Below are 23475 nucleotides of genomic sequence, written 5' to 3' on the forward strand. Positions count from 1 at the left end.
AAGTGTGGAAATAGCCCCGGTGATTGACGAATTAAGGAGCGGACGGTTAGCGTGGTATGAACATGTGATGCGTAGAAAGGAGATGCATGTGACTAGGAGATGTATGGAAATGGTACTGCAAGGTAGAGGGGGAAGAGGTCGACCGAAGAAGACATGGATGGAGTGTGTGAATGACGATATGAGAGAGAGAGGAGTGAGTGTTGAGATGACGGCTAATTAAAGAGAATGGAATAGAAAAATTCGCTGTACCGATCCCACCTAGTGGGATGAGGTGGAGACAAAGAAGAAAAAGACTAGAGGAGTCATCAGGATCATCTTTAGAGTGTAGTTCACACCAAAGACAGGACGAATTGACCGTATAGCTTGTGTTGTACGTACGTGCTCATCTACCTACAAGGGTAATGAAAAACAAATTAATGATCGTTATTAGACTGTGATGGAGTTGTAGCATATCTTTATTTTCGAGGCACCTTGAAAGACAAAGAAAAAGAAACACCCTATGAGGTTATAACATAATTTTCCGTATGTGACATAGCCCACTGCTTAATTCGAGTACAATTATGTAATTATTAAACTGAAAATTGATAGCTTTGTTGCGTGTGTATGTAAGTGTGTGTTAATTCCAGCTATGAACGAAGAAAGTTAAGCATAAGTTGGCAATCAGGACCTTCTTTAATCAGTTGAGTATAAACTATGAGCACTTAAAACTAAAAATGCCTTAAACTGAAATAATTCTGATAGGGTAATTTTCGATTCCCAAATTGCAAAATTATAAGTTACCCTAACAGAGTTACCCCCATGTAATTCGGGGCCATGGAGGCGAATCTGCATCAATTAAGGATCAATCAATTGTGTTTACGCATCAACTCCTCTTTCGCGAAGTCGGGAAAGACGGAGGCAATGCGCCGCGGGAGGGGGCGGCAAACCGGCGGACCGACGACGAGCTCCGCAACGCGTAGAAAACACACAACCAGCTTCAGCTTCACTTCTGAACGGGACTCAACAGCTACAAGACGCGCAATATTATGTACAATATTATTTTGCATTAAAACCAAAAAGAATTCAATAGTATTAGTAATTTAACGGCAGACTTCACAAACCACCTAAGAAACAAACACAAAGGAAATACACTCTGAGAATTCACAAACAAGAACAAATTGTAATCTGTGATTACGAACGACCAGCATTAATTTTGCTATCATCACTCATGCCTTTAATTTAAAAAATATCATGCATATCATTGAAGTAATGTTTATTAAACTATTCTAATGGTTTAATGTTATTCTAATCAAGCTTAGCACATAACTACTTTCAACTGTTTCATTTTTAGTCGAACAAACAGAGGATGCTCAGAACGAAAAAAATAAACATAAAAAAAACAATAAGTTACGTTTAATGAAAAGGCAAAAAGACTAGGTAAAGATTATCTATCCTGCTTGAAATATTAATTCAACTACGACATGAAGGTTTAGTGCCTTAAGGGTCATCAGTACCCTTGCCTGCATTACTTCATGGTTGTTCTAAGAGTAGTGTAAGCAGAGTAGATGGACTTTATTACTGACATAAAACAGCTAAAGTTAAGCTTAGCGATGCCGCCCGCAGACAGCGACACCGTCTTCTGCGCGTTCTGTAGCAACAACAGCACGATCTTCATGTTGCGTTTGTCGAAGTTCTCCCATTTGCAATCATACACGGCTTTCTCAAAATCAATGTTTGCGTCATTAACGCGTTGCCCGATGAAGCAGTCGATAGCAACTTGGATGAGAGCGAAGGGTACCTGTAGGTACGTGTTTTCGAGACCGCCAAGTAGCTCAGCTATGAGCCCTACGATCAGAAAAACGTATCCGACGGCCAGTGACCCTCGGAACACGTTCTCCACCCGACCTATTAAGTTGACATTCGTCGAATGACTCTTAATGATCTGAACTAGACGAAAATTAACAAAACTGTTGAGGATTTTCGATTTCATGGCCGCGTCCGCTTCTCGTTCTGTTCGTGAATGCTTTTCGTAATGTTCGATGGCATCGTTCCACAGATGCTTCAGTTCTTCGCTGAGGGCCAACATCTGTGCCTCCGTGTATCCGACTATGATAATCAAGAACATGGTGACGTGGGCTGGAGGGTAACAAATGAAACACACTCCCATTGTCATTATGGCGTAGGCTATCTCGTAGTTTGGAGACTGTCTCATCGGTTCCAGTCCTGAAAATTTACAGCGTTGGAGCAATCAAATTTTTGTTTCAAGTTGTTAGAGATTCTCCTCGTGTTTGATGAAGCTAACACAATCCCTCGAGGTTATTAGCAATAGGTAGGTAAAAAAAGGGATTTTTGCAACTATTTGGTTTTATATTTCTGTGCCAAATAAATATTCCAGTATAGTTTTGAGGTAGGTATCATTCAATCAAATTATGAAGACATTGAACAACAATAACCGTTTAACTTAGGTGGTTTAGTCTATGAATATACCAAGGATTTAAGTACCTATAAGAACTAAGTCATCTTGCGCGAGATGTCGACCTTCCACAAGCAGCGGTTTGATAGCGAAGATGAATCCGTTGCCAATGATGACGAGCCAATAGATTATCGCACGTCGTTTGACGAATCTTAATGTCGTCAGTAAATGTAGACGCAGACGCCCTTGTGCCGGACATGTCGCGTCATACAGCAGATAGTCCTTGAATAGCTTGCGGAGTTCTTTACTGGAATGAAGATGTTTTTAAATTCCTTGTTGTCTGGGTATGGCTAAAATTGTCTCTCATGTATTAAATTAAAGTAATACTTCGAGACAGTTGATGTGCAGAGTTGTCTTTTGATTTTTTTATCAAATTAATACTCACGTAGGTTCAACAAATGTTAGTTTAATAATCTTTTTTAAAAACATGTTTCGTGTGATGGCGATACAATATATATGTTTTGATTTATCAGCTGACGCCGTCAGGATTTTTTATTGAAGACTTAAATACTGTGCTTGAACTGGTGATGAATCTCAATCAGTAATGTCAACAATACAAAAATTGGCAGTGGGATGTCATCAGCAGGAAGCACCGCTATTGCGCTTTTAGGGGTATACACCGTATACACCCAGGGAAGATCTTCCACCGAGTGGGTGTGATTGCTCGGTAGACGGACGGTCCGAATGTTGTTTTTCGGAGCTTGTGTATATGCAAGTTTACACTGTAAATTGTCTTTAGCAACATTCAGGCATCTGTCAAATATCTTGTGTTCGCTACCGCCACACACACGATGACTAACCTAACCAGTTTACGAATGTATGCCCATAATACCACCTTGCTTTCTCCCAGTACCAACCCGAGGTACTAATTAGGTAAGAGATAGGTAAAGGGCAATAGGGTAGTGGGGCAGTTCAGAATACTACTTTTAAGAAGGCTGATAGGAAAATAATAGCAGTACCTGGAGGACGCCATCATTTTGCTCCTATATCCACAGAGCTATCCTAACATACCACCTGAAAATTTGACTAGTTTCACAGCAAAAATGACAAATCGGTAATATGTACTTATTACTTCCTGAAGACTGATCTATGATGACTCATAATGCGTTCAAGAAAAAATAATTAAAACATCATACATGTAAATTATGGAGTTGAAGAACTTCGTGGAGCCGATCTCACTGGAAATTCCGAGCGAGAAGACCACCATGGCCACTTGGAAGTCCTCGGGGTCCGTGCATCGCGCGAACAGAAACCATAACAGCGAGATCAGAAATGCGTACACGTACGATACGGTTATTGAGCCGGTCACAGCGTACACCGCCAGGGGGATACCTGTGATTTAATCGTTACTAAGTTTCGGACTAGGAGCAATTTCAGACTATGAGTGGACGAGCTCACAGCCCACCTGGTGCTAAGTGGTTACTGGACCCCAGAGACATCTACAATGTAAATGCCGCCACCCACCTTGAGATATAAGTTCTAAGGTCCCAGTATGGTTGCAACGGCTGCTCCACCCTTCATACCGAAGCGCATTATTGCTTCACGGCAGAAATAGGCAGGGTGGTGGTATCTACCCGAGCGGACTCACAAGAGGTCCTATCAGCAGTAATTACGCAAATTATAGTTTTGCAGATTTTGATTTTTATTACACGATGTTATTCTTTCACCGTGGAAGTCAAGCGTGAATATTTGTTAAGTATTTTATTAGAAAAATTGGTACACCCTCTGGGATTCGAACACCATTGCATCGCTAGATACGAATGCACCGGACGTCTTATCCTTTAGTCCACGACGACTTCGAGGAGCCAGATCGCAAACCAAGAAGATTGAAGGACGAACTAAAAGTTACCTCTGGACCCCTTTGGACTAGAGTAACACCAGACCGATAGCAGTGGAAAAAGTTGGAGATGGCCTTTGTCGAAAGGCACACCGAGACGAGAAACATTTTGTAGTAGAAGTGTAGATTTTGGTTTTTTTTATGATTGAAGGATTACTGGTGGCCCGGAGGCCTTTCCAGTTTCAACAGGTCGGGTAGGTACCACCACCCTGCCTATTTCTGCCATGAAGCAGTAATGCGTTTCGGTTTGAAGGGTGGGGCAGAACTTACATCTCAAGGTGGGTGGCGGCATTTACATTGTAGATGTCTATGGGGTCCAGTAACCACTTAGCACCAGGTGGGCTGTGAGCTCGTCCACCCATGTAAGCAATATAAAATTTTTTTAAATGTGAATAAATTCTTCGAATTTGATGAAGGTGACCGCTGCTTGAGGAGCTTAAAAGCACCGGAAGTGGACCCGGGATCCGACAAAGCATGATCCGGGCAGCGGCGGCTTTGCGTTGCCCCTTGGCCTGGGTCAGATAGGAATACTCCAGCTATGCACTTATATGTCTCTATATTTTTTATTAATACGCTTTTATTAGCTTCAGACGTATGTATGTTAGTATGCAACGGAATCTTTGAACATGATTTTGACCCCCTTCAAAACGTCGGATTAACTCGAAATTTGGTATACTTATTAAGGACCGATGACAATTCAATATTTAAAAAAATATTGAGAAAGATGGAAATTCAATTAAAAATGAAAAAAAAAATAGTTTAAAAAAACTAACAAAATACGCTTTTATAGAAAATCCAACTAGTGAATAGAAAATTAATTTTAATAAATTTGAATTAAAAATAGTGTAAGAAGAAAAAAGCGTGGGGTGCTTTTCAGGATATTATCAAAATAACCCTTCTGCTCATATCTGTCCATAAAATATTTATAACTACTGATACCATGCACCCCAACCTTTTTTTTACAATAAAATCATTTTTTCATAAACTATTTTAAGTACTTAAAACTAGTTGGATTTTCTATAAAAACGTATTTTTTTGGTTTTTTTAAAATATACTTTTTTTATTCCGTTTTAGAACATGTAGATAGGTATCCTTGCTTTGGTTAATCAACTTCTAATACATACGCTGCTTATGTTCTGTATCGATATTGATAGCGATTCCTCTGAGTAAGAACGAAACATTCCACATCATCGTCGGCAGGTCGCAATAACCTAAACCAAATTTACGAACGTCTTCCCACATTGCATCGGAACTTGAGCTGAGCCAAAAACATACACAACCTCCTTGCTCTAGTCTGTCTGACATTTAATAGTATCTGTAGCATCAAAAATGTCATTTTTTAATTTGCAAAGTTGTTAACGTAATAACACGTTATCTGCAGCGTTAACGACATTGGTTATTCAATGCAATTTAACAAAGTATCGTCCGCAGGCTGAATCTAACTCAGTCGGTATCAATTCCGCGGCGTCAACATGTAATTTGTGGCGACACGATCATTTAAATTGCTGGTTCTCCGCAATCATTTATTTACCTGTCGTTACACGTGTCAACAGACAGAATATAATACTCTTTAAGGCTGTTTTAAAAATTTTTTTTTGTAAATTTGTCCATTTTTTTTAACAGAAGTCAAACATTTTTTTTTATGTTCGAACTTATAACTTTTTCCTAGGTTAACTGATTTTGATGTTTTATTTATTTATATGCTAATAGTTTTTGAGCTATTGCAGCATTATTGGATTGATGACATCCTCTTCTTCTTTTTTTTTGTAATCTATTTTCTTATTATTTTTTATTTCCGTTTGCATGTTAACTATGAAATATATTTATTATAAACAATTCTCTCTTCCCTCATGCCGTTATTTAAATACAATTGAGAATATAGTTTGAAAGCAATTGGATAAACCTTCGAGCCCCACGTGTTACCCTGGGTACCGGAACAACGGTAATTCTTCAAGAATAACGCACCTATTTACTTAAGAGCAGGAGCGGGACATTGTCAAACGAGGATTATTATCACGTGGTCATGAATATTGACCATGCGATGTCAATGGCAGTTCTCAGTAACCGCTCATCCAACTAGATGATTGACATTTAAAAGACTTATGCAATCGCCATGGCTTAAAGGATAAGACGCCCGGTGCTTTCGTATCGACGCGAGTGTGCCGGTGTTCGAATCCCGCAGGAAGATACCAATTCTTCTTATGAAATACGTACTTAATAAAGGTTCACGATTGACTTCCACGGTGAAGGATGAACATCGTATAATAAAAATCAATTCCGCAAAAATTACATTTTGCGTAATTGCTAGTGTGAACGTCTAGTGAGCCCGCTCGGGTAGGTACCATCGCCCTACCTATTTCTTCCGTGAAGCAGTATAATGCGTTGTACTGTAAAACCTGAGACTTATAACTCTTGTCTGAAGGTGGATGTCGCCAGTTACCTTGTTGATGTCTATGGGTTCCGGTGACCGGGGCCAACTTAACATCAGGTGGGCCGTGAGCTCGTGCATTTATGTATTGTGCGCGCGGAACAAGTTGGCCGCACCTTAGGTATGTGAGCGGCGGGACGTAGAGGCGGCGGCGCTTGCTGTCATTACTGATATGAGATTTGATACTATGATGGACGAAATCATTATAACTCACCCCCGATTACTCTCTTTAGACAACCCATACCCTGGGCCAGGAAGGTCAAGTACCTGGGCGTTACCCTGGATGCATCGATGACATTCCGCCCGCATATAAAATCAGTCCGTGACCGTGCCGCGTTTATTCTCGGTAGACTCTACCCCATGATCTGTAAGCGGAGTAAAATGTCCCTTCGGAACAAGGTGACACTTTACAAAACTTGCATAAGGCCCGTCATGACTTACGCGAGTGTGGTGTTCGCTCACGCGGCCCGCACACACATAGACACCCTCCAATCCCTACAATCCCGCTTTTGCAGGTTAGCTGTCGGGGCTCCGTGGTTCGTGAGGAACGTTGATCTACACGACGACCTGGGCCTCGAATCAATTCGGAAATACATGAAGTCAGCGTCGGAACGATACTTCGATAAGGCTATGCGTCATGATAATCGCCTTATCGTTGCCGCCGCTGACTACTCCCCGAATCCTGATCATGCAGGAGCCAGTCACCGTCGACGCCCTAGACACGTCCTTACGGATCCATCAGATCCAATAACCTTTGCATTAGATGCCTTCAGCTCTAATACTAGGGGCAGGCTTAGGGACCCCGGTAACCGTACTCGTCGAACTCGACAAAGAGGTCGACGTGCAACCTAACCCGTGCATCAGCCCGCTGAGTTTCTCGCCGGATCTTCTCAGCGGGTCGCGATTCCGATCCGGTAGTAGATTCATTCGCGAAACAATTGCTCTTGAGTTGTTAGGTCTCCTTCGGAGGCGCTCGGGCAGTTGTTAGCAAATCCCACCCCTCTTGGCTGAGCCTTTGCTCGCCCACCTGTCCTGGTGAAACTGGAAAGGCCTTCGGGCCACCAGTAAAGTTTCAATCATAAAAAAAAAAAAAAAAAAGAAATCATTATAAGCTTACAAGATGATTCTGAATCAAGCTCAGAGAGTTCAGAATCAAATGATTCAGAGGATATTATGTCAGAGTAATTTCATATAAGTTTATAATACTAATTAAATAATTTCATATATCATTAAAATATGTCAGAATAATTTCATCTTACGGATCGCCTAGAACCTCTGGGTCTGCGGAGGGACTTTGGTTCCCTCTGTATTCCGTACCGTATGTTCCATGGGGAGTGCTCCGAGGCACTGTTCGAGATGATACCATTGTTTCGTTTTTACCATCGCACAGGCCGCCATCGGAGTAGAGTTCATCCATACTACATGGAACCACTACGTTCGTCCGCAGTGAGTTTCCAGAGATATCTTTTTGCCACGTACCATCCGGCTATGGAATGAGCTCCCCACCACGGTTTTTCCCGAGCGCTATGACATGTCCTTCTTCAAACGAGGCTTGCGGAGAGTACTTAACGGTATGCAGCGGCTTGGCTATGCCCCTGGGATTGCTGAAGTCCATGGGCGTCGGTAACCACTCACCATCAGGTGGGCCGTATGCTCGTCTGCCTATACAGCAATAAAACAGTTTTTTATTTATTTAGTCATCTTTTTTTTTATTGCCTAGATGGGTGGACGAGCTCACAGCCCACCTGATGTTAAGTGGTTACTGGAACCCATAGACATCTACGACGTAAATGCGCCACCCACCTTGAGATATAAGTTCTAAGCTCTCAAATAGAGTTACAACGGCTGCCCCACCCTTCAAACCGAAACGCATTACTGCTTCACGGCAGAAATAGGCGGGGTGGAGGTACCTACCTGCGCGGACTCACAAGAGGTCCGACCACCAGTAATTACGCAAATCATAATTTTGCGGGTTGAATTTTTATTACACGATGTTATTCCTTCACTGTGGAAATCAATCGTGAACATTTGTTGAGTGTCTAATCTCATGTGCGTTACGAGCAGTAGGCGACCCGCCCCCCTCACCCCTGTCGCTACCTAAGGCGTCACCAACTAATTCCGCGCGCACTATAAGCAGTTATAAAAATAGTATTTTAACCACTACCTATTATTGTAATATATTTCATTACATATTATTTTACAAAATTACGTATGATGACTTCGCATATAATGTTTTCTATTAATGTATTTGAACGTTTTCACGCATGTTGGTACATTTTTTTATTGTTCACATGGGTAGACGAACTCACGGCTCACCTGTTGTTAAGTAGTTACCGAAGAACCAATCTACAACAAGAAAACATCTACAATGTTGGCAACATTTCGATATCGCGTGCACAAAATCGGGAGGGAGGGTGTGGTTGGGGGGCGTATATTCGGGAAGGTTAAATAACTGATGACGTCATTAAAAGACTCGTTTATTGTTTTACGACGGCACAAGTCCTTGGGTGCGCTTCCACTGCGCCCCCTGCCTCCTGCTGTGGTTGCCGCGGGAGGACTTGTTCTTCTCCTTCCTCTCCCTGTTAACTAGAACGTTCTTTTCTTGACCTTGACCCTTAGCCTTCCCCACGACGTCCACATTCCTGGATGGCAGATGGAACAATTGAGATACGTTGTAAAATTATCATTTTTTTTTTAAATATCAGCTCTTGACAGACCGCCAATTGTACTTTATTTGTATAAATACATTGCATACATTAAAATGTATCGCATTGTTTATTTATGTTTTTGGTGTACAATAAAAAATACTCTCTCTCTATCTCTCCATCTCTTCCTCTCTCTCTCTCTCTCTCTCTCTACCTCTCCCTCTCTCTCTATCTCTCCCTCCCCTCTCTCTTTTTTTTAACACGTCATTAGTGTAAAAAAAGGCTGTAATTTTTTTCTTTTCTTTTAACAGAATTAAAAATTAATATCCTGAAGTCAACAATAACTTAATCTTATTTATTTATTTATTTATTTATTAAGTCGCACCAACAAAGTATTAAAAATTAAAAAACAATTATGCGATTATCTGGTATATATACAGGCACAGGTCAGCTCTTCCACGCAAGTACGACATTCCGTCGTCATGTAAGGTGGTATCTACTGGTGGTAGAACCTCTTGTGAGTCCGCGCGGGTAGGTATCACCACCCAACCTATTTCTGCCATGAAGCAGTAATGCGTTTCGGTTTGAAGAGTGGGGTAGCCGTTGTAACTATACTGGAGACCTTAGAACTTATATCTCAAGGTGAGTGGCGCATTTACGTTGTTGATGTCTATGGGCTCCAGTAACCACTTAACACACTAGGTCGGCTGTGAACTTGTTCACCCATCTCAGCAAAAAAAAAGTTAAGATTGCTGTTCATGGTAGAGTGAGACCTCGTGACCAAGCCATATGATATAATTTACAAACTAGCGACCCGCCCTCGCTTCGCTTCGGAAACTGTAATTTATTATTGATTTCTCCACTATTTAATGGATGATATTATACATATAAACCTTCCTCTTCAATCACTCTATCTATTAAAAAAACCGGGTCAAAATCCGTTGCGTAGTTTTAAAGATTTAAGCATACATAAGGACAGAGAAAGCGACTTTGTTTTATACTACCTAGTCAGGTCATAAATTCTGTCACATGTTTAATGTAAAATAATTGAAACAAGTTTATTCATTATGTAACCATTCATATACCAAAATGAACTTAACAAAACATAGATTCTTATGACATTAAAGTTTATTCAAAATGACCTCCGTGATTTTGAATACAGGCCTTCAATCTGCGCGGCCAGTCGGCTATCGCAGCACGAACGAGGTCCATGTCAATATCGGCGGCTGCCTTAATCAAGGATGTCTTGAGTGACTCCAAATTGGGATGAAGCTTTGAGCACGCCTTTTCCTCCAAGTGTTGCCATATCTTGTAATCTAACGGATTCAAATCTGGACTGGAGGAGGGCCAGTCTTCGTGCCGGATGAAGTCGATTTCACGCGCCGCCAGCCAGTCTTGTGTGCTCTTCGCTCTATGAGCTGGCGCCGAATCTTGTTGGAATACCTAGTGCCTGTTATTGAACATGGTATGAGAAACAGGTTCCACAAGGTTCGTCAGGACTATATTTTGATACAGAACTGCATTCGTTTTTACACCTTTCTTACAAAAATGTACCTCTGTTAAGCCCCAATACGAAACTCCCAACCATACCATGAGCGAGGATGGAAAATGACCTCGTTGGACACGCGGAATACGGTTGCTCGCTTCTTCACTAATGTGTGCGTACACCTTATCATTTTGTTTGTTGTAGCTCTCTTCTACGGTAAAAAACTTTTTCATCCGAAAAAAGAATTTCCCGATATTTTTTTCCCGCGTACCGCTTCAACAAAGCGCGGCATCTCTTCAGTCTCAGGTCCATTAGACGAGCATTCAAACGATGTCCTGTTTTTCTTCGATATGCCCGAAGCCCTAAGTCTTCATTTAACACCCTTTTCACCGTGGTTCTGCTTAACCCCATCTGAAGGGCCAACAGTTTCTGCTTACGTTTGGGATTTCTTTGAATTCGCGCCTTCACAGCTTTTATCACTGCTGGAGTCCTAACAGACCGAGGGCGACCACTTCTTGACCTGTCATCTACACTAGAGTCTTCATTGTATCGTTTGATGGTACGATAAACGAATCTTTTGGTTATATTCAAATTTTTCAGCATGTTAAAAATTTGAATTGGCGCGTAACCGCAACGATGCAACGCAATAACTGCAACACGGTCTTCTTTAAGCGTCCAACTCCATATTTAAAAATGAGTAAAATTCTAAAAGTATACATTTTTATTTTCATGAACAATTCGAAATTCGAATTCAATAAACTTTTTTGTGGCCAGCATTCTAAAAGAAAAGTTTTTACTGTGTGACAATACTTATGACCTGACTAGGTATGTAGTGAAGAATGACAACATCTATTTACTTTGCAGGAGGTCTGTACCCTCTGCCCCTCCTGGCCTGGAAGCTGGCCTCTCGCCTCGCCCGCAGTTCCTCGGGGTTCACGCAGAAGTCCATCCTGTTCCTGCTGCTCGAAGGTTTCTCCTCCTCCGGCTCGGGCTCCTCTTCCGATTCCTGGTAGGAAGTAAATTTTAGAATATTACATTTACATTACTATTCGAAACTGTGACAGCAGCCCTCACAGAACACAAGGACATATCGTCTTCTCGCATTAAAACTGTATAATCTCAAAACTTACTAATTTTACAGGAGAGTGTTTTAAAGGTTTCACATGTGGTAAAAAAAATTCCTACCTAAATTGAGAGCCTTGAGAGGTTATATCAGCGTAACCTGAACTAGTAGGTGAGCTCACGGGGCTCAAACCTGACGATATTTTTAATAGTAATCATCTTTGCAACGTTTCTTTTTACCGGTTACATTATCGGTCTTTTAAAGTAAGATAAAAAATTATGTATTAATTTTGTTAATAGTAAAACATAGGTAAACTAAAAAAAATTATAACTAAACTACGCTCTTTCGATAGTATTTATTAGAAAAATACTGGTGATACCAAATGATTCCGCATATTAACCAAAGGAGAAACCCCATTCTGGGCCTAAGCGTTACACGAATGGGATATGTACCAAAAAATTCGTCTATTTTGCTTAATTAACCTGTTGAAATCTTAGCTTCATTGGCAATGGCCAAGTATAGAAAATAAGTTGAATTCAATTTTTTGTTTTAAACAATCTTTGTAAACATCTGCAACACTTATTTCAATATACGTAACTAGCTCCACAAACGTGCGGATTAGAATTAGAGCATCCATAAAATAGGATCGATTTAGTGGAAATCGAGTGTAAAAAATAATTAATACTCTTTTGCTTTAGGATAAATGACTGTTTTTATAGGTATTTTAATCAATGTAAATAGAGTATGGCCATCGAATCGTGACACAACTACTTACAATGGCGACAATTCAAAATATCTACAACTGACAACATTTAATATAGCATGAAAGGATAGTTTTGAATTTTTATATTAATGTGAATAAGCCATAGAAAAACACAAATGTATTAAATCGTGTTAAGTATTTTTTTTTTAATTTCTTTACGGCCAATGGTACAAGACCTTATAGCATTCGTGTTATGTTATCTTTAATGTTGCCAACTGAAGATATTTTGGATTGCCGCTATCTAGTTGTGCCATGATTCGCTGGCCAGACTATAAACTTAATCTCATTGAATAACGTAACGTAAAGCACCAAAATCTACTAACAAAAATCATTAAAAGAAATAAATAACTGTGCCATTTAGTTATGACACGAAATCATGTCGGCAACTGCGGCAATTCAAAATATTTTCAACTGGCAATCTTAAATATAACATGAAAAAGTCGATTTGGTACTTTGAGTTTTTCTATGGTGTAGTTACATTAATAATTTTACTGGTGGTAGAATCTCTTGTGAGTCCGCGCCTCCCGCCCGCCTATTTCTGCTGTAAAGCAGTAATGCGTTTCGGTTTGAAGGGCGGGGCAGCCGTTGTAACTATACTGAGACCTTAGAACTTATATCTCAAGGTGGGTGGCGCATTTACGTCGTAGATGTCTATGGACTCCAGTAACCACTTAACATCAGGTGGGCTGTGAGCTCGTCCACCCATCTAAGCAATAAAAAATAAAAATATAAAAGGCATGAAATAAAATGAAATGAAATGTGATGAGATAATATGGGAGCACGTAATTATTTATATTTTATATAAAAAAGTTATCATATAAATATAGTTTTTCATATAAAAAAGTTTTCATTAAAATTAAAATAAGACTGACCTAAAGGTCTTAGTTACCAGATCATAAAATACCTTAAAAAATCATATCGTGCGCAGCGCGTTTCGCATTACGTTGTTTTTAATTTTTGGCTTTCGTTCGTTTTCGTAAACAACCTAATGCGCGATTTCTCGTAACAGGTTACATTTTTATTTTCAAAGCAACCTGTTGCTGCAACAGGTTTCGTAAAAAATTACTCATCTTTAGTAGAAAACAGCCTCAAAAATATCGTTTTTATTAAAATATCTCGAACAATAAACATAACCTAAAATGTAAACATTGTCTGATTTTACCAATTTGGCCATTGCTGGGAGACCTGAAAATTGGGCTCATGAAACCTTCTTAGGTATTGTAACTTATGCCCAAATTCTAGCACTGTAACGCCAGGCCCAAGTTTGTATGGATTTCGGGTTTGTCCTTTCGAATACTTTTGGAAATTGTACACTTTTAATGCGAAAAGACGACATGCCTGAATCTCGCTTACGACATTTTCAAGATAAGCTTGTTTAAACAAAAGTCAAAGTGTCAGCAGTTTATAGGGTATACGACAAAGGAAAGATCTTTCACCGAGCGGGTGATATTGTTCGGTAGACCGACAGTCCGAATGTTTTTGTTAGGAACTTGTGTATATGTAAGCCCATCTTGAAAATGTCGTAAGCGAGATTCAGGCATCTGTCAAATATCTTATTTTGGATTATGAACCCAAAATCATAATAATAGGTTGGGGAAAAAGTTTCTTCGCATTTTTTATGGAAATTCATAACATTTTTTAATATATTTTATTTACATTTAACTAAAGTAATTTTTTCGCAAATTTTTTTCGCGGCTTGCGGTGCGTTTTTACCTTTTTTGTAGTAAAATTTTAAAATGTATCGAATTTCTTCATTAGATTCACTCATCTTGACAATACGAAAAATAAATAAAAATCACACGTTTTCCTAATTAGAATTTGGAATTATCTTCTTTAAAATTTAAACTTTAAATGATACCAAATCCAGCCAGATACAAATAGTATAGCCAAAGAGATTTTATTACAAGATCATACATACTATAATGCGAAAAGACTTTTCCCCCAACCTATTATGTTATTATCGCATGTGATATTAAGAGGTGGGTATGGTGTGTTATGGTGGCGGTGTATGTGGTGGCCGGCAGGAGGTGGATGAGGAGAGCAGCAGACCGGGCTCAGTGGTGTAGATTGGTAGAGGCCTATGTCCAGCAGTGGACGACTGTGGGCTGTTGATGATGATGATGATGATGTATGTGGTGGTGTGTGTGGTGGTGGTGTGTAGTGGTAGTGTGTGATGATGGTGTGTGTGTGTGTTGTGGTGGTGGTAGTGGGCAGTGGTGGTGGTAGTGTGCAGTGGTGGTGGTGTGTGGTGGCGGCGGTACCTCGGAGGGCGGGTGGTCGCCAGCGGCGGGCGGCTGCCAGTCGTCCGTGTCGTCGTACTCGTCGGAGTACATGTCCTCCTCGTCGCACACCACGCTGCGCCGTGGAAAACAGACAATGACGCTAAGACTATTTCATTAAACGACCTCACAGTCCGTCTGATGCCGTTACCGCAGTCCATAGACATCAACGATGTGTATGCCACCGCGCATTTAGAGACATGCGGTCTGACTCTCAGTTATATAGTACAACTATTCTGCTTCGCGGTAAAAATAGAGGGGATGGTGGTGCCGACCCGGACGGACTCATGAGACGTCCCTTCCACCAGATTTTATTCCTATACCGCGGAAATTAATCATGTTTTTTTTTTTTATTGCTTAGGTGGGTGGACGAGTTAACAGCCCACCTGGTGTTAAGTGGTTACTGGAGCCCATAGACATCTACAACGGCTGCCCCACCCTTCAAACTGAAACGTATTACTGCTTCACGGCTGAAATAGGCGGGGTACGTATTGTCATTAAGAGAATCGAGAGGACCTTCGTGAGAGATTCCAGCGCGCGTGCACCGGGCGCCTTGCCCATCTGGCGGCGACGCGCTGACGTCACTAACGCACGTGAGCGTCGCTGAGTACAAACTAGAACTAGACCTAGACTAAAACTAGAATATACTAGAACTACTACTAGAATCGGTAAGGCGGCACTGATATAGCCTCTCAAGGCTATCAGCTTAGGTAGGAATAAAAACGGGTGCGCGTACTTATGTACGCGTGTAAGAAGTTATACTTTATTTTTAATAATTTATTTCTTTTTTTTATATTAAATAGTTAATAATAAATATTTAACGTTAATAATTTAATAATATTTAGTATGAATTATATTAAATAATAATTTTGTCATTTATATTATTAAAAAATGAAAGCTAATAACACTTTTTTTTACGAGTGTACATGCGCGACAGTTCACCTGCGGCTATATTCAGGCTCGCCAAGTTACGTCGGTCGTATTGTAATGAGCGATTTAGTGGGCAACTTCATTCTGTTAATTTTGTGTCACGGTGCGCGCGCATCGTAAAATTTCACTCTCATCAATTTTTCATAACGCGCCTAAAGAAGTATAACTTCAAAAGCAAAGCAGTTGACGCTCACCTGTACTTGGCGTAGATGTCCGCGAGCCCCCGGAGCTCCGTCTTGTCGTCGAGCATCTGCGTGAGGTCCTTGTACTTGGACCTCCGCTTGCCGACGTGCATCCGGGCCGTGACCACGTCGTCCCGGGACATGAGGTCGAACTCGTCTCCGTCAAACACGTTCAGCCGTTGGATGCCGGTCTCCAGGTAGCGCCTGTCGACCGGGTCCTCCGGTATTATCGGCAGGCTCCGGTCTAGTGCTGGAAAGTTAAATCCACCAATTTACTGTCCCTATATCCATATGTATGCTTAAATCTTTAAAACTACGCAACGGATTTTGATGCGTTTTTTTTTTAATAGATAGAGTGATTGAAGAGGAAGGTTTATATGTATAATAACACCCATTAAATAGTGGAGTAATAATTTTTGAGGTTTCTAATGTGATGTCGTAAATAATCAATAATAAAATTTCATGTTTCCGAAGCGAAGCGAGGGCGGGTCGCTAGTCAATTATAAACAAAGAAACTTGGATACTAGTTTGTTTCGTTTTGTTTACTAGGATGTTAATGGCATGTATGGATATCGACAATTACCTCTCAAGGGTTCCGCCAGATTATCTTCCAACACGCTGTTTATCACCCGTTCGGAATTGAAGCCGTAATGTTGCAAGCACTTCAGTATGAAGCCGTCCCCGAGGTGCGGCAGGATGTCCCGGACCTCGCTGATCAGCGACTGCTCCTTGACGGTGTCCGGGATCTCGTTGTCCGAGGGGGCGGGGTGGGGGGTGCCGATGTGGGGGGCTGCGGTGTGGGGGGCGGGGGGCGGGGCGGGCTCCGGCGCCGGCTCGTCCAGGCTCGAGTAGACAGCTTGCAATATAAAGTCCGTTTTCACTGTGTCTCTGTTGTTTTCGTTAAGAAAAATGTAAACAATAGAAACGATAGAATCGAAACGTTATGTTATATGATTATCTAGAAGATTGCACAAAGTGGGAATGAGTTGCTCGCTCCAGGCATTTCAATATTGTAGTAATTGTTACGTTATATTACTCATTGTAAAAAATTCATATTTAAAAAAATAATCTAATATTAAAAAATAAATAAATAATAATTTCATATGTAAAAAAAAAAAGACATGCCTGCTGAGTTTCTTGCCAATTCTTCTCAGGACGGAGGCTAGTTCTTGTGAATTGGCGGTAGTTTTTTTTGACGTTCAACAAGTACGTACTTTCATTTATGTTGAATAAAAAAAAAAAAAAAATAAAAAAAAAAAAACAATACATATTTTATGCTATTAATTTATGGATACATTGAATTTAATTGAATTCAGTTCAGTTTAGTTTAGTTTAGTTTAGCTTAGTTTAGTTTTGTTTAGTTTAGTTCGGCTTTCACTTTCATTAATTCTAGCTTTGTTAATTTTTTTTATTTCTCCCGTGATTGAACTTGTTTTTATCGGTAAAGACCATGAATTGGCTAAAGTAAGTTTCTAAATATGTAAGTACAGACTTCATTCAGAGTTCATTTATTGGTTATTTCATATACGTATACTAGATTTTGCCCGCGACTCCGTCCGCGTGGAATAGTATACTTTGGCATAACGCTAAATTTTATCCCCACTTCATTTACGTAGAAAGTGAAAATATTTTTGAATTATAGAATGTTAAGGAGCTATTTAAACCCCTATTTTGAAACATTCTTTGTTGGTGCTCCACTTGTACTGGTCTTACCGTGATGTTATAGCCTATAGCCTTCCTCGATAAATGAGCTACCTAACACTGAAAGAAATTTTCAAATCGGTCCAGTAGTTCCTGAGATTAGCGCGTTCAAACAAACAAACTCTTTATCTTTATAATATTAATATAGACGTGTGCGACTCACACGCGATTGACGCTCCATCATGTCACGCATATTTTTGTCTCTTTTTAGTGTCGAGTTTCCGTTCCTTCGAGTTTAAAATTACAAAAGGATATTCAGACTGCAAAGATAAAATCTGTTAAAGGATACATTTCAGGACACGCCTGCCTCAGTAAGTCCAGGTCCTCGTGCACCGGGTAACAGCTGTGGTAGTCTTTGATGAGAAGCCTTTCGGAGAGACCTTCCATCATCACCGCCAGGTAATCTTCCACGTGGCTCTCTTTACTACCTCTATGGAGACAGAATTTATACTATACTAGCCGTACTCGCCCGCTTCGCTGAGCATTTAAAATTAACATTATTATTTATTGTCATTATTATTAGGGAGTCCAACACTCATATAAACATTAGCCTATCCATTAAGTACATGTATTTTCTACATTGATACCAAGTTTCAAGTCAATCGGATGCATGGTTCAGTAGTTATAACGGAACATCCGTAAAAACCACTGTAGTTTTATATATTATTATAGATAAATCAGTTTATTTTGGAATTTATTTTTTATTTTTCGTTCACCACCAACCCACCCGTTCAACACTACCCTCTTTATCCCTCGACCTGTCACCGTCCGTGATTTAACCCACCGACACAGCCGCTTCATCAGTGGGCACTTGCAGGTCACAGTCACACCACAGCACTCCACAAGCCTTAGATGTGACCTGAGATCCCATATTCCCATTTGGTAGGCAGCGGCTTGGCTCTGCCCCTGGCATGGGCGTCCCGTCCATGGGCGACGGTAACCACTCATCATCCGGTGGGCCGTATGCTTGTCTGCCTACAAGGGTAATAAATAAAAATTCCAAGTTTGGTGGCGACAGTCACATTAGGCTATAATGGTCCTCCACACTTAAACCAAGTGCGTCATAAGCTTGCCTATAATTTAAATCCTATATCCTGAAAAGCACCCCACGCTTTTTTTTACAATAAAATCATTTTTTCTTACACTATTTTAAATTCAAATTTATTAAAATTTCTTTTCTATTTTTTAGTTGGATTTTCTATAAAAGCGTATTTTGTTAGTTTTTTTAAACGATTATTTATTTTTCTATTTTTAGATGAATGTAATTTTTTTAATTCATTTATTTATTATTGTATTGTCATCGGTTCCTAATAAGTATACCAAATTTCGAGTTAATCCGACGTTTTGAAAGGGGGTCAAAATCATATTCGAAGATTCCGTTACAAAAATACGTACGTCTGAAGCTAATAAAAGCGTATTAAAAAAAAGGGAATGAAGAGTTTTATTCGAATACTCACTCTTCACTAAATATAGCGTTTTTATAAACCGCCAATATCTCTCTAAATACATCGATGAGTTCAGCTCTAGCCGTGTCGAGGTACGACTCTACTTCGGTAAAGGCGACGCTGGTCTGATCCCCCACCTCCTCCAGCTTCTCGTAAAGCTGCGGTACACCGTATTCGTAAAGTTGAACTATACTGAAAACATTTTGATTTCAGAACTTTTATATCGAATTGATTCAAATAATTAAATAATCAAAATCATGTGAGCATATGATGAGCTTCTGAGAATGTACGAATGTGGTCTAAATAAAACATTTTTGCGATCATAACAACTGACACCTCAAGATATTCATATTATGTGGGAAACGTAACATTCAGAGTGAAAGGGATGAATGTATGGGGAAGAAAGGGACGGAGGAGAGATGGTCAAGATGGCGATCGAGCATTAGAAAGTGAACAACTACAACGTGTGCTAAAATAATATATTTTGTGACTCTACAAAAAGGCTGTGTTATTTTACTTTGAGCGAACCCCACATATTTCATATTATGTATAAAATTTTCTTTTTTCTTCTAATATATAAAAATACTCAAAAATAGCCTAAATATTCTAAGTATTTTTTATTAGTATCACAAAAGATCATCAGTGTCTGACAAAAGCACGAGAAAATGCTATTTAACTGTTTCATCATTATCAACTTACCTTAAAACAAAATTAGTCTTCCTAAATATATTAACTCCCTTAGGGTATACTTGTATAAATATCCTCAGAGTCAATGCGGTGTCCAACAAATGTATTATTAAATCTTTGAGCACTTCAAAAGTGAGTTTTTCCTTTGTCTTACTGTTTGTAGGCCGCCTTATCTCGCTGAACCCTTTGAAGGTCTCAGGCAAGTTCGGTGGCTCATCACTGTCATAATCTTTGTTGACTTGTAGAATAATAAATTTAAAAGCCTGCAATGTCAATTGAAAGGATTTGCAGTGGCTAATGTTGCTGATGCCGTCCTGAAGCTACTGCTATATAATGGAGACTTAATGCATATCTCAAGATGTGACTAATGGCTAATGGCAACATGACAGTGATGTCTATGAGCTCCTATAACCACTTAACACCAAAAGACCGTGATAGCTAGTTTACTAGTGTACACAATGAAAAAAAAGAAGTTCAAGAATATAGAAAATACAGATTAAGTTAAATAGAAGATGTATCTTGAGGAGTTTGAGGAACGTACCAATATCTTCTGATACTAAAGAGCTAAACTGCTATGCATCAGTGCCTATTTACCTCATGAACGAAGGCCACAGCAGCCACAGCATCTGTCTCATACCTCGGCTGCAATGTGAAGAGACTGTCCAACACTCGTGACACGTGCCTTGTGTTGTCCACACCATATGTCAAACATATGTCCCATATTATCGGTATCGTGAATATGAAATTATTGTACAGTACGTCACCCATATATTCTTTTGACATCCAGCAAGACTGAAATCGGATAGTTTATGTTAATTTCTTGTACAAATTGGGCATATTTGAATATTCAAATTGTTATTGTTGCATCTCTTAACATAATTGATTTGCCTGACTGAATCTGACCACAAACCATAGGGAAGATTGCAGACCCATACATGTTGATACCGACCTGCCTAGTGGGGCCCTCAATTACTTACTTTGCTCTCTTTATTCGTGACAAGTCTACTAAAAACTATAAGTACAAATCTTCTAATCTCCTCATATAAATTCTGTATCTCTTTACTCTCATGTGGGGGTAAATATGGAGGGGTGGCTTCTTGTAAAAACGACACGAGGGTATCCATACATGTCGGGTGATAGAGAACTGTACTCCAGAACCTGAAATTGAGATCATACACTGGAATTAACTAGGAGTATGAAATAGAAAAACAAAAAAGTAATGAGATGACATAGAATGAAATAAGAGTTTCCTGTTCACTCTGCATAGGAGTACATCATTCACAAACTTTCAATATGGTTAAACTAAATAATAGTTCGATTCTGAGGCAAGTGCGAATTTTGTTGGTAATTATACATTAGAAAGTATTTATGTAAGTAATGCCTTCCAAAAAAAAAATCTCTGTAATAATTAAGCTAAACTATAATAATAATAATTAGCTATAGTAATATAGAATAAAGCCTATAAAAGGTTTTTTTAATTCTTTTTTATTGCTTCGATGGGTAGACAGCCTCACAGCCCACCTGGTGTTAAGTGGTTACTGGAGCCCATAGACATCTAAAAAGTAAATGCGCCACCCACCTTGAGACATAAGTTCTAAAGCCTCATTATAGTTACAATGGCTATCCCACTCTTCAAACTGAAAGGCATTACTGCTTTACGGCCCAAATAAGCAGGGTGATGGTACCTACTCGTCCGGACTCATGAGCAGTCCTATCACCAGTAAATGCAATGCATACTTATTACGCAATGCAACTTGATCTTTCAAGGAGGTGGTTATGATATGTGAGGCACTGACTGCTCACCATCAAGCAGACCAGGGGTTCTCAAACTTATTTTGTCTCTTACCTACTTTGAGAATAAATTCTTTCTTAGCACCCCCTTCTTTACACTTACTTAAAAACCACTATAACTTCAAATTAAATTAGTTATTGCAAGTTGTATTTGTGGAGATTAATCATTCATTCATAAAACAGGATGGATATATGAGAGAAATATCGAACGGAGTTAGTTTGAGCAATATCTTAATTAATATTAGTTGATGTTCACAAGTTGTAGTCGAGAATCGAGAACTCAGTCAGTGTCTGAGAGTCCTCATAGATGAAATTACAAATCGTCTCCCAAGCTTCTACACAAGGCCTAAATTTTTTCTCGGTTTTCTCTCCTCCCCCCTTTTAGGCTTGCAACGCCGACAAGGGGGCGTTATCGCCCACTTTGGGAAAGACTGAAGTAGACCATAATAATATGTTCATTAGCATATTATGATGATACCAAAAAACTGTAAATAACTAACAATATGCAGCAATTACTTATGGTATTCCAAACTCAGTAGCCATTTCAAATCTGTTAAGTATACTGCCATCTTGGTCTTCCACGTGTCCACAGCACCAATCACCATACTGCTGCCTGATGGTGGTCTTTCATAAACAGACAATGTCTTATTATCCACCCAGTATGGATCCTGTGAATTATTTTGTATTGAGGTACCAGTCTATCAGTCGAAAATAGTAAACATAAATCTTGCATGATTTCAGTAAATCTTACATATTCACTAAACACAGTAATGATATCAAAACGAAACCACATACTATAAAGTATATGTGTACCAGTAGCGTAATGATCTAAACTCGAGCCAAGGGAACTACCTTGGCTCGAGTTTATCTTTTTAGCGCCCCCAGTTTTAGTTTTAGTTGCTCTGCTGCTCTTAGGTTACAACTGAAACCATGACTATGTCTCTATGACGCAACGTAAGCAGCACAGCTCAGCCGATTCCTACTGCTTAATAATAGTATATATAGCAGTATATATATAAGAATAAAAACGATTATATAGTATAAAATAGTAGTATAATACTGCTTAACAATCTAGTCACAAACATATTTAAAAACAGGGCTTATATTGTTAATTGTTGAGCAAAAAGTTTGTTGGTATTATACAGAAATAGATTAACTAAAATAATCGATGTTTAACAGAATTTTACAAAAATATTTTTATGTACCACATTATGTATAATGTTATTTATAACTCACCAAAGCTTTAATTTGTTGTATAACGCCGGCGTTCGTCACAGTTAATAACACCGCTTCAATTGGCAAGTAGTCGGGATTCTAAAAAAAATTTCAAATTGGATGAAGTGTTTGATTAAACTAAGTACATACATATTTTAGAAGTCGGTGAAATTGTTACTTACACGAAATTCGACGTGTTTATCTGACATAATTTTAACTAAAATAAAATGTAATTAGATAACTTTTTAATTTTTAATGCGAATATATGTTTTCTACTTCACAAAATTTAATTTTGAATGATTACTGATTAGAAGCAATATTGCTAGCTATTGACACGAAACACGGTTTCCTCTCAAATATATTAAGTGTATAATCTATGCGGTTTCCGTTCGGAAATATCGTTCCAGCTGGTTTTGACACTTTTGACAATATGTAGTGGGAGTTCCATTTTTCTAATCGGAAAGGCGACAATGTCAAACCATACAACCTTTATTATTCCTGTTTTATGAACAATGAAATGGAGCGAAAGGAATAATTGAAGATTTGGTTATTAACTAAAGCTATTAAATGA

At 39.3% G+C, this 23475-nt stretch overlaps 2 protein-coding genes across 2 annotated transcripts; both read right to left on the minus strand.

Annotated features, from left to right (window-relative positions):
• Nucleotides 1-1370: 1370 nt before the first annotated feature.
• Nucleotides 1371-5805, minus strand: Or-38 (olfactory receptor 38). The gene is made up of 4 exons (XM_028185849.2): nt 5414-5805; nt 3589-3784; nt 2482-2699; nt 1371-2202 (listed from the first exon to the last, which is right to left on the minus strand). The coding sequence occupies exons 1-4, from the start codon at nt 5592-5594 to the stop codon at nt 1505-1507; spliced, it is 1293 nt and encodes a 430-aa protein (XP_028041650.2). The 5' UTR covers nt 5595-5805; the 3' UTR covers nt 1371-1504.
• Nucleotides 5806-9173: 3368 nt separating this feature from the next.
• Nucleotides 9174-23334, minus strand: LOC114252034 (activating signal cointegrator 1 complex subunit 2). The gene is made up of 13 exons (XM_028186512.2): nt 23087-23334; nt 22926-23003; nt 22206-22357; nt 20876-21056; nt 20493-20690; nt 19911-20161; nt 19224-19403; nt 18056-18196; nt 16649-16953; nt 16078-16315; nt 14936-15029; nt 11706-11854; nt 9174-9359 (listed from the first exon to the last, which is right to left on the minus strand). The coding sequence occupies exons 1-13, from the start codon at nt 23111-23113 to the stop codon at nt 9203-9205; spliced, it is 2151 nt and encodes a 716-aa protein (XP_028042313.2). The 5' UTR covers nt 23114-23334; the 3' UTR covers nt 9174-9202.
• Between the last annotated feature and the right edge of the window lie 141 nt (nt 23335-23475).

This window comes from Bombyx mandarina, chromosome 03, assembly GCF_030267445.1.
Source record: "Bombyx mandarina strain Sakado chromosome 03, ASM3026744v2".
In the NCBI taxonomy this organism is placed as follows: Eukaryota; Metazoa; Arthropoda; class Insecta; order Lepidoptera; family Bombycidae; genus Bombyx; species Bombyx mandarina.